Source organism: Anser brachyrhynchus (assembly GCF_964034855.1).
Source record: "Anser brachyrhynchus genome assembly, chromosome: 26".
In the NCBI taxonomy this organism is placed as follows: domain Eukaryota; kingdom Metazoa; phylum Chordata; class Aves; order Anseriformes; family Anatidae; genus Anser; species Anser brachyrhynchus.
In genome coordinates this window covers 4,651,591-4,662,807 of record NC_137719.1, presented here as the reverse complement: position 1 = coordinate 4,662,807, position 11,217 = coordinate 4,651,591, and the positions used below count along the sequence as shown (strand labels likewise).

The window sequence follows — 11,217 nt, the reverse complement described above, 5'->3', positions numbered from 1 at the left end:
AAGCTCACGAGCTCCAGGCCCTGGATTAGATGACGCCAGGTGCTTCATTTGCTGGACCATGCCTCAGGTTGAGCTGGATCTTGCAGAGGTGCCACGAAGGCTCCCTGTCTCTTGCTGCAGGATCTTGCCCTAAAATTCTCATTTTGCCTATTAATTAGCATGCAAAACCTTCAGTTTCCACTTTGCTTGTCCTGATGGGGATGAGGCCGTGGTTTTAGGCTGCAGCTCTGGCTCTGGGAAGTGGTGACCTTCACCAGCTGCTCATTTAATTAAGCTCAATGAGTGGCTGGCTGTTGGATTGAGTTGGGAAATAACCTGAATCATGCTGAATCTGGCACTTTTGTATGCCTGCATCATCAGTTACATCATTTTTATTACATATGAGAATACTCAGCACCAAACCATCAAGAGACTGATCTGCCACCAGAGTCTAGGAACAGGATTAATATTACCTGGCTGGTATATAGGGAGCCCACGCTCTGCTTGCCTCTGACCCAGTGGGGAAAAAAACACATCGGAGAAGAAAATCTGGCATTTGCCCCGCGCCAGGCACCGCAGCCTTTGGGGCAGTGTTTGCAAAGCTTTCGGACATCCTTCCGCAGGGGAAGTTGGGCTGGGTGTACCCGAGAGCTGTTCTGCCCTGTGTAAACCCCACAAATCTCTGACCCAGCACCCGGGCGCTGCCGTCCCCCCCATGAGAACGTGGCTCCACGTGAATAATTGCTTCGCCGGAGCTCGGCCGGCACGTTTTCCTGGTTAGCCCGGCCATTTATTCTCAGGGGAGCGGCGAGGAGCCCTGGCTGCCCCCACCCAAGCTCTGTTTGCAGAGGGATTGCCCTAATCCCTCTGCTTTCCGCCGCGGCGCGAGGAGAACCCCTTTTGTGTTCACCTGCCCGTGGAAAAGTACCGCGGGAACCCGCGCAGAGCTGCCCCTTTCCCTGCTTTTATCCGTGGGCTCTGCTCATCCCTGGGGGGGTTGCACAGCCTCGAGCGACAGGACGCTGAAAAAAAATTAAAATAAAACTGGCTTTTTTGCAAGTCCGGTCGCTGCAAAAGGCTCTGAATGCCAGGAATTGCTGGGGAGCCAGTGCGTGGTTGACAGTTCTTGGAAACCTAAATCACTGCTGGAAAGAGAGAAAGTGGGGGAAGAACTGGGCAAAAGCAGCCGCTGCAGGGGTGTGAGCATCCTCCCCCAGCTCCTTATCGCCCCTCCTTGTTGTTAGCACGGAGCAGAGAACATGAGGGCTTTGCACCAGTTTTTTTCTATTGTTGATAGCGCGTTATCGTGCACCACTTGTGAGCAGAAGGGGCCTTTTGGTTTTTTTTGCAAGGACGCTGGGCTGCGGGCAAGTAAGTGTCCGGATGCCCCCGAGGGTCTTTGGGTATTGCTGAGGTTTGGGATCCACGGTGGGGCCATAGTGAGGTGCCCACAGGTGACACACCTGGTGTCCTCTTTTGGGACTTGCCATTTTTGGGGATAAAGCAACAAACCTAGAGCTCCGTGAACAAGCTACATGGCTCTGAAATCCTTTCTCCTTTCACTTTTCTTCCAAAACCAGAGCTTCCCGACACAAGCCCAGCCCATTTACTCTTCGTTCTCAGCTCCTTTTCCTGTACAAATACTTCTCCCCTGACTTTCTCTTCTGGAAGCAGGCTGCCGTAAATTACCGCAGGCAGATGTCTTCAGGAGCGCTTCCACTCCTGTTTGCTTGGATTGCTCTCTGCCTTCAGCTGTTCTTAATAAAGGGTGCCCAGCCCATAATAAAAGAAAGAGCAGGAATGTGCCTTGGAGTTTAGTGAAAGGCAACGAAGGAATTTCCCATGGGAATGCCACACGAGCCAATCTGTAAAGCTGCGTTTCACCACATCTCCAAAGGGCATTTTAAAAAAAAAAATTTTCTTTTTTTTTCCCCTTTTCATTTTCCCTCCCCTTTGGTTCCTTATAGCAGTGAAAATCTCCTCCGCTACACCCATCACTCATCCAGGACCCCATAGATGCGTGACCCACGTGGCAGCATCCCTCTGGGCGGGCTGAAATCTCATCCCTTTGGCCAAAATGCTCCCGCTGCAGATATTAACGGTTCTTATTTTCCCAGGGCAGCCAGTCCAAGCAGACGGTGAAGCCAGCTGGACCAGAGCATCCCTGGGTTTTGGCGGTGGCAATCTCATGGCCCGGAGCAGCTGCCTCGGGGCAGCACTTAGCAATGGGCTGCGGGACTCCCTGCCGCAGGACACCCTTGCTGCCGAGGCTCGAGCTGGATTAGAGAGAGCTTAAGTGTTTCTGTGGACAGCGAGAGCATCCAGAATAAGAATAGTAAATATTGAAAATCCTCGAGGGTTTTGAAGAGCTCTAAATCCTTGTGCTTTGTGGCTTTGCTTGCCTCGCTCCTTGGGAAGCATCCGCACTCCCCAAAAGCCATCGCGGTGCTCGCTGCTGAGAGCATTTCGGCACCTCCCTCCAAAGCACCTTCCTGACACCTGGGCACCAAAACCGGGGGAAACGCTGGTCCTACACAGCCTGGCACTTCGGGTGTCCTTGCACGGTGCGTCTCCTCCTTAGCTCCCTGAAGCTAACGCGTTCCCACTGCTCTGGTTTCCAAATGTTGCGTAGGTCAAGCCAAAGATTTTCCTTGGCCCCATTCCCACGCCTTCTCGCCAAGTGTGTGGTTTATTGCATGCAAATGTTAGTCAACAGTTACATTATCCGAAGGCAGCCCTATTTTTCTATCTCTCTTTTTTTTTTTTTTAGCCTTAAATAAATGATTTGGCACAAACAAGTGTAAATGTTATGTCAGCATCAGTCAGCGTTTAATCTTGATGGATATGTTAGTGGCGGAGCGTGACACCAATCGGCAGACGTTAAATGATGCTTTCTGTTTCTGGTCGCGCATAAACAGGAGTTCTGCTTCGTTAAGTCTGATTAAAACTCTGTGTCTCCATAGTTTGGGTGGGATTTTTCTTTTCTGAGTTAATTGAGGGGCTATTTATCACCGGGGCAGCCTGCCATCTCGTTCCCCTTGTGGTGAGTGCTTCACACTCTTGGATTATTCGGTTATCAAAATGTTACAGCCCTTTTTTTTTTGTGCTGCTTTGTGCTTGGAAAAAAAAAAAAAAAAGGGAGAAAAACCGACAGCAAGTCTCTGTAAAGAAAGCACCAGGGGACTGCAGAGGATAAGGGCAGAGGCAGCAAGGGAAAAAGCTGGTGGCAGGGTTTGGGCAGGGAGGAGAGCTGACATCCAGCCCCGGGACTGCAGGTTGTCCCCGCGTGGTGACAAGAGGTCCTGAGGGGGAACGTGCATGCCAGCAGCTCCCCAGCATCACTGTTGGGTTTTGGGGTCCTGCTAAGCCAAACGCTGCCGGTTTGCACCCAAGGGATTGAAGGCAGGGCCAGAAATCAAAGCTGGGAGCGGTGCTTTGGGCAGTGTTTGTAGGGGATTGTGCTTAAATTGTGGGATTGCAGGTAATTTGGGGCGATAAAGAAAGTGCTTTTGCTGTATAAACTCTTCCTTTGGGGAAACGTTCACCTGCTTTGTGCTTATCGGATTTAAGACATAAGGCAGTAAATGAGATTAGGGGATGCTCAGTGATAGCATCTGGCTGGGCAAGTGATGGAGCAGGGTTTGGTGCTGGAGACCTAGAAATAGGGGTGAGCAGGGATTTGCTAGTGGTGATTTTGGTGCAAGTGGCATTTTTGTGAGGTGGGACAGCCGGGGTGATTTCATGGCAGAAATAGGGATTAGAGGAAAATCCAAACCCAGAGCAAGGAACTGACAGAGGCGGCTTGTTCCTAATAAAGATTCTGTGCTCTTTATTCCAAAGGACAATGCACGTCGGATAAAATAGTATCAAAAAATATGTACAAAAATAGCAACTATTTGCACTGGTCTTTATAACAGCAAAGTTAAGTATGAGCAGGTGGCTGCTGCAGCAACAAATGGATGCTTTACTGGTCATAAACCACGAATGGAAAAAAACAAAGTAGCTACAAACATTTTCCCAAAGAACTGTCCAACAAGTCGAGTTTCTCTCCGATTTTCCCAGCTGTGAAGAAAAATGGGCCCAGTTTGGTCCTTCCCAGCAAAACAGCATCCCCATCCTCTTCTGGGTGCGGTGTCAGCCCCATCCTTTTCCCTCTCTGGGTGCAAATCAGCTCAGGGGTGGCCGCAGATTTTCTCCCGGTGCATTTAGTGCAAACATCACGTCTCCGCGTTGCTTTCAGCAGCATCCCAAGGGTGGATTTCAGCAGGACGTCCTCCCCCGGTGTTCGGATGCCAGGAGCTTGGGGGGCTTGGTTTCGAGGCCATAAGGGCTCTTTTGTTCCCAGAAATGGGTGAGCAAAGTGGATAAGCAGCAGGGCTGAGCTGGACACATTGCAACAGAGCCAGGGGATTTTTGAAAAACAGCCTCTGAGAGCAGGAGCTGGGAGAAAACCTTATCTCAAGATATTAGGAGTTACTTTTGGATAATTAAGAAAGCGAGCGGTTGTCCTTCAGTCGGGGCCAACAGCTTTTATGGCACTAGCAACTGAATATCCACCGCAAAGAGCTCATTTTGCACATTCTCCTCTCCCTGCCTCATCCCCCTGCCCCTGAGCAGCTTCATCTCTTGCCAAGTCCATGCATGAGCTTTGCAAGCTCTGGATCCCTCGGCACAGCAAAAGATCGATCTGAATAAACTTATTAAAGGGGATGGATCTCAGCAGTTTCTTACCCTTATCTAATTTTCTGTATTCCCCTGCTGCAGGAGGGATTGGACCACTGTGATTTTTAATTCTCTTTTGTCAAGAACAGGCACCCAAACAACACAATTATGGAAAAAAAACCAAAAACACAAACACACACAAAAAAAAAACCACCTCTGCCACTCTGCAAGAAAGGCGTTACCATCCTCCTGCTGCCTTGGCACTGGCAAGCGCTGGGCTCTGTTGTTTTTTTCTAAGAAAAGTTGAACTCTTTGAGCGGTTGCTATTTTAAATAGCTTATATGTTAGTGTTCAAACAGCAGCAAGACCCGGATATGCAAAACTCATCTGTCATTGCACTATTGTCCGCGTTCCTGGCACGGCTTCCCACGGCTGCTAAGGCACCGGTGGCATTGGGTGGCCCCAGCAGCAGATCTGTGGCCATCAGGCACTTCAGGTTTTGGTTGCTTGCAGCAGAAAGGGACTTGATTCTCCCCAAAAACCCCACGCATTACCGCGAGTGGTGCTGCCTGACAGCGCATGGAAGTCTTAGAAAAAAATACAGCTGTGAGGTCCGTGAGAAATGGTGGTGTCAGTGGCAGAAATGCAATATATATATATTTTTTTGCTATTTTTTTAAAGCTAATAAATGAAAATCAAGCAATGGCAGCAGATGGGGCCCATGCAGCTGAGCTGAGGCCATCTCGGCGCAGCGTGGGGGCAGCTGCTGGCTCTTTGCCCCATCAATGTGTGTGAGCATGGAGGGATGCACGGGGACAATTTCTTGCTGCGGGGACAGAGCAGCTCTTGCTTTCTGCCCCCCAAAAAGCAGACAATATTTTATGGCTGCAGATTGACCCCTTTTAAAAGCTTTGGGGATTATTATTATTATTTTTTTTTTTTTGGCATTTTGTTTGGCTAAAAAATAATAGAAACGAGAGAGGCTTGGGCTGCAACTAGAGGACGCCGAGCGTCACCGCGGACAGGCTCGGGATTCTCCCTCTCCTAATCACCATTAGCAATAAGAACGCGGCACGGGGGTGGGGAAAAATAAAACGTCTGAAGATGAAAACCTGCCGCCGTGCTCACCACACCGCAGGGCTCCAGCCCTGCAGGTAGTAGAGGCAGGGCAGGTAGCGGGCACCTGCGTGCAGCGCCAGCAGCGGGGCCGCGGGCGGCTCGGCCGCTTTGCGCCCGGGCTCGAGTCCGCCGAGGCCGGATCCCCCCAGCCTCCTCTTGGTCTTGTACCTCCGGTTCTGGAACCAGATCTTCACCTGGGTCTCGGTGAGCTGCAGGTTTTGGGCCAGGTGGGCTCGCTCCGGGGCCGACAGGTATCTCTGGTGGCTGAATTTCCGCTCCAGTTCCAGGACCTGGCTGTGGGTGAACGCCGCCCGCGAGCGTTTCGCCGGCCGGGGGGAGGCTCGTGGGGCGCGGGGCAGAGATTTTTTTTTGGAGAAGCAGTCGCACAGGGGGGTCTCCGCCGTGGCATCTGCAGGAGGAAAGGGCTGAGAGTTACCTGCTGGGAATTTGCCCAAATCGTTTGCTTCCTTGCTTATTAATTACCCCAAATCACTTATTTCCTTGCTTTATTATTATTATTATTATTATTATTATTATTATTATTATTATTATTATTATTATTATTATTACTATTACTATTATTATTATTATTATTATATTTTTATTTTTATTTTCTATCCCTTTCTATAGACTAAAATATTCACATTACCCTGGAGATCTCTCTCCCTAATGGAGCGAACTCCCCACTTTATTGAATTAAAGTCACAGAAGGGAGTTGTTTTCTCCCAAATACCACCCTCTCTTAAGTCATATACACAAATATCCAAGGAAACACAAACCCAGAAAAGGGACAATTTTCACTGCTGGTGAAGCTCTGCCTAAAAGCTCGAGGTACTGTGGTTACGTGCGTTATGGCACTGGGATTTTTATGGCATTGGGCACTTTTTGGAAACGTCCCCTTTCCCACGAAAGGGAAAAGAAGTTTCCATCCTCAAGCTAACGAGTCACCTCCTTTGCTCAGCTTTTGCTTCTTTTTAACTAAAACCCCACAGCCTGAAGGCTCTCTATGGGCAACGAACCAGATCAGAAGGCAAGCTGCAAACTTCCCCTCCCTGGGAAGCATCACCTGTAGCTGTGAAAGCTTCCCAAGTCCATTTATTTAGGCACTTAGTTCCTTTCTCTGTGTATTACCCAGCTTGCGGTGGAAACAGGCCAATTTTTTTTTTCCCTTTAGTCATTTCTTAGTATATTTTCTTAAGAAGCGAACATAATGCTCGAGATGGAAACAATGGGCTTAACTCCCAGCTTGTGTAAATCATCCTAGCCCTGCCGAAATCCCTGGAGCTGTGCTGATTTACACTAGCTGCGTTCTGGGAGATTTGCTATGGCTTTTAATGATTTTTCTTAATAACCGGCTGGGTGGATGTTTCAGAACTTGCTTTATGTCGGAGTTTGTTTTAATGGAATCAACGCGTAAAGCCAAAATTCCCCTGGCAAGGTCTCCTTTAGAAAGCAAGAGCCAGGCACTGGGGAGTTCACGGTTGTTTTTTGGACGCCGCAGCCCAGCCTGGCTCGTGCAAGGCGCTGCAGGATGGGAGGGCAGAGCCCCTGCTCCTGCTCCTGCTGCACGGGAGGCACTGGTCAAAGCCACGGTGCTTCTGAGTGCCATTTTTTGCTCTGCTGCTTCTGCAAATTTAGTGGTTGCGTGCCAGAAGGAGGTGTTGGCAGCGCTGTTTCTAGAGGAGCGGGACGGGTGTTATTAAAGCACGCGGTGTGCGATGCTGCAGGCAGGAGCAGAGCGCTGCAACCGGTGCTGAGCACACCGGAAAGCAAACGGAGAGTGCAGCGGCAGCAGCAGCACCGTGCGGACAGCTGCACTGAGGACCAGGCTATCACAGAAATGGGCTTTTTATTAAACAGAGTTACAGGTAGCTCCGGTCCTTGGACTTATTTGAAGCACCTGGAGAAAGCTTTGCAAGCAGCTGCTGCTTCTCTTGCACTTCTGGCATTTAAAGCACATTTTTTTGGCTCCAAAGCAGCCAGGTTGGGATCTAGCCCCTTGGCTGACCCAAGGGTGGGCATCCCGAAGCCATTCCCAGCCCCGGAGCTCAGCGGGATCTTCCCATCCCCTTACCTGCGTCCGCATCGTGGGGCTGGGCTGGGGAGGCTCCTGGGGCACGAGGGCTCCTGGGGGGGTCCCCTGGGGCAGCCCCCTGCTCCCCATCCTCCGGGCTGCCAAAACCTCTTCTCTCACTCTGCTCTGCCCGTGTTCTCTGCTCAGCCCTGTCCCAGAGGATGTCCTGGATGAGGAAGGACGTCCGGGGTCTGGACGAGGTGGGCACGGTCTTCTGGGGGCTGCCGGGGGCTTTCTGCCCCCCGAGGGGCAGCACCCCAGCACTCATCTCCTTCTCCTCCCGCTGCCCACAGGCTCGCCGCCTTCCCACCCTCCTGGCTCCTCATTTATCCGGCCGGTGGCCAAGCCTCCGGGGCCTGATTGGAGATCAGGCAGGAGTCTACGCCCTTCGGTGGTGTCTTGGCTCCCGCAGGGCTTTTTGCTGCTCCCTCGTCTTGTGCAGAGCCTCTCCCCCGGGTGCCCTTCCCCACCGATCTGCCAAACCTTCCCCCCGTGCCAGAAGGTCACCCCATGGTCTTTCTCCTAGAAATGATAAGAGAAAGGTGCCCAAGTGAGTTCATCCTTTATGGGATCGAAACAATCCCAGTTTGGGGTTTGGGGGTGAGGAGGGGCAGCACTGGCACAGCCTTGGTTGGGTGCTGTGGGCGAGCAGAGCCCAGCAGAGCATCTCCTGCATCCTCCCCACCGCCCCAGCAGGACGACGCTCTGCTTGCTCCAGCTTCTGGGCATGATTTTTGTCCAGGGCCATCCCTAGAGCTCTGGGGAGGAATGTTGTTTTCGGGGAAAAAAAGTGGAAAAAGCTTTTCTTCTCCATATTTTGAGAGCTTTCTTCGAAACATTTCACTTCGGTGAGCTTTCAGGTTGTTGGAAAAATGGCAAAGACATTTTCAACAGCTCCACAAAGCTGCTCTAAGAAGGGCTGGGAGGTGGAGAGGTAACAGACAGGGAGAGCGGATCCAGCAGTAAATGATTGCACAGAAAGGGGCAGAGGATTCATGTGAAGCCTAAATCTCAGACTAATTCCTCAGCCAGCTGTGGAATGGGACAGCATTTATTTAAGGAATCTCAGTGCCTTCCCGCTTGTCCTGCAAGACCCTGCCTTCAAAGGCACCAGCAAAGAACAAAACGTTGCTGCTTCCAAGAAAAAACTTGGCTGAGCTCCCTAATCACTGATTATTATTATTTTTTTGAGTGCTCCCTTTATTTGCACTTGTTTTTCCAGAGCTTGTGTCTCAAAAAAAAAAACCTTCCTTAAAAAGGGAAACTACAGATTTCCTGAAATCCCCCAAGGACTCCGCTGGGGCTTTATAGGCAGGTGTTTGGTTACGGCAGCTGTACGCTCAGAAAACTTCAGCAGCTTCAATATTTCAGCCTCATTATGCTCTTATCAGCCGGGAGAGGCAATTTGGCAAGATTTATGAAGCAATCGGAGCCCAGCAGCGTTACTGCCCCGCAGCAGAGATGTTTCCAGTTGTCCTCGTGCCCCCGCCGCAGCGGAGCCGTGCAGGTGGCTGTGGACCAGGAGCCACGGAGTGATGCTGATGCCAAAAATAAATAAATAAATAATAATAAAAAAGAAAGAACAGAACAAAATTTTCCAGAACAACGAATTAAAACAAAACAGAACACAACAAAAACCCGTAACTCAGCAGATTTGCGAAGAGAGTCAGAAAATGCATTTTTTCAGGTATTTGCAACTGTTTTGGGCTCTTGCCCAACTACGTGAACAAAATTTGTGAGCTGCCCAGAAGTCGGGCGGTCTCCTTCCTTCCAGAAAATCCTTTTATTTCAGTCGTACCCATTGCATTTTCCTGCAAAGTCGAATTGGGGCTGTTGCACCTTTGCTTTGCCATGACTGACACTCGGTGCTCTCCGTGCGCTCAGCACCTCCGTCTGTCCTGGGCAGCCTCGTGGCACAGATTTCTTTTTCTCGAGCCTCTTTTCCTTTTTATTGCTGGCTACAGAATAAGCTGCAGCTGGTGAGAACTGAGCCATTGGGTCCAAAAGAGGGGTTTTGGGGATGCGGCGTTGCTGGCAAGTAGCATGGGAACGCCTGTCCTTGGCAATTTCTTGCACTGGGCCGAATTTGCCGCTGGTCTCGAGTGAAATTTTGGCTGATTCGAGAGTGTGGCTGAGTTTGGGAGAGATCTGCCTCCTTTTTCAGTGGTTGGTGCAGTGGAGAATTTCTAATTTGGGCAGAAAACAGGAGGGATTTAAAGCAATGGTGTGCACCGCAAGCTCACCCTGGCAGGCAGGAGGCAGAGGGATCCCACAGACACCGGGGTTTTAAATATCTCCTGACCCTGGGCTTTTGGGAAGCCCCTCTCAATAGATGAAAGGCCATAAATGATGTCTTCAGACCTCGTGAGTCCCATTCTTAAGCTTAAATATATGTACAGGGAGATGTATATGTAAATGTACATAGAGCCCTTCGACCCAGCAAAGCACTCGGTGCCAATGGATTCAGGGCACCTCTAGGTTCAGCACTGACATTTTTTTTCCCTTTGAATCATCTTTTGGATGCTCAGATACAAACTGTGGAAAGGAGAAGCTACAATACTAAAGGAGGAGTGGTAGGAGAGGGAAAAACCACACACTTTCACCGTTTTTTTAATAGCAAATAATAATAAAAGAGACAGAAATGAACACCTGTGCTGGTAAGATATTAAGAAATATGACTCAGAAATGGATCCCAAAAGATTAGAGGAACTCAAAGCATTAAATAGAGCATTCGTATATATAAAAAAAAAAAAAAGTAAAGGCACAGTGATGCAGCCCCTGCTTTCTGGTTGTCCTTAGGAAGAAATCCAGTGTCCACAGCCCTCTGCACTGCATTGCACCGTCTTCCCGGAGGAGCAAATCCCCCGTGGGAGCGGGACGGGACGGACCCCGACACATTTACATTCAAATAAATAAATGCCCTCGGTGATGGGGGTCCCCAGGGTTCCCCCACCTCCTTTGCAGAGCCGTGGCTGCGCGGAGGGGCCGGACACACTGGCAAAACCCCTCCGGGTGCTCCCGTCCCTTTCCTCGGCCACCCCCAAGCCCTGATCCCCTCTCACGAGTGCACGGGCTGGTGCTGAGCCGTGCCCGAGCTCACGGTGACAGCACCCCAGCGTAGCCCCCCCCGGAGCTCCCAGCACAGGGGCTGCTGCTATAGGCGCCGTAGCAGCTGCTATAGGGGCACGGGCTGCCGTAAGGTGCTGGGTAAGGCTGGGACCCCCCAAAACAGGGTTTGCCATCCCTGACCAGCACCGGCACCGCCACCCTGCGCGGCGGCGGCGGGTGGGCTGCCAGCTCCAGGGATTTGTCCTGCCTTTGCCTCTTGCACTTGTAGCGCCGGTTCTGGAACCAGATTTTCACCTGGGTGGAGGTGAGCTTGA

General features: G+C 50.8%; 1 protein-coding gene across 1 annotated transcript; it reads right to left on the bottom strand.

Moving 5' to 3' along the window:
- Window positions 1–3,781: 3,781 nt before the first annotated feature.
- NKX3-1 (NK3 homeobox 1) lies at window positions 3,782–8,214 on the bottom strand. Its single transcript, XM_080568720.1, has 2 exons — window positions 7,835–8,214; window positions 3,782–6,169 (listed from the first exon to the last, which is right to left on the bottom strand). The coding sequence occupies exons 1-2, from the start codon at window positions 8,100–8,102 to the stop codon at window positions 5,766–5,768; spliced, it is 672 nt and encodes a 223-aa protein (XP_080424846.1). The 5' UTR covers window positions 8,103–8,214; the 3' UTR covers window positions 3,782–5,765.
- Window positions 8,215–11,217: the final 3,003 nt, after the last annotated feature.

Bases quoted from the DNA above. Each gene is read 5' to 3' on its own strand.
- NKX3-1 (XM_080568720.1), bottom strand. From the start codon at position 8,102: ATGAGTGCTGGGGTGCTGCCCCTCGGGGGGCAGAAAGCCCCCGGCAGC. The intron at 6,170-7,834 runs GTAAGGGGATGG...TTCCTCCTGCAG, and splicing joins GCCCCACGATGCGGACGCAG to ATGCCACGGCGGAGACCCCC.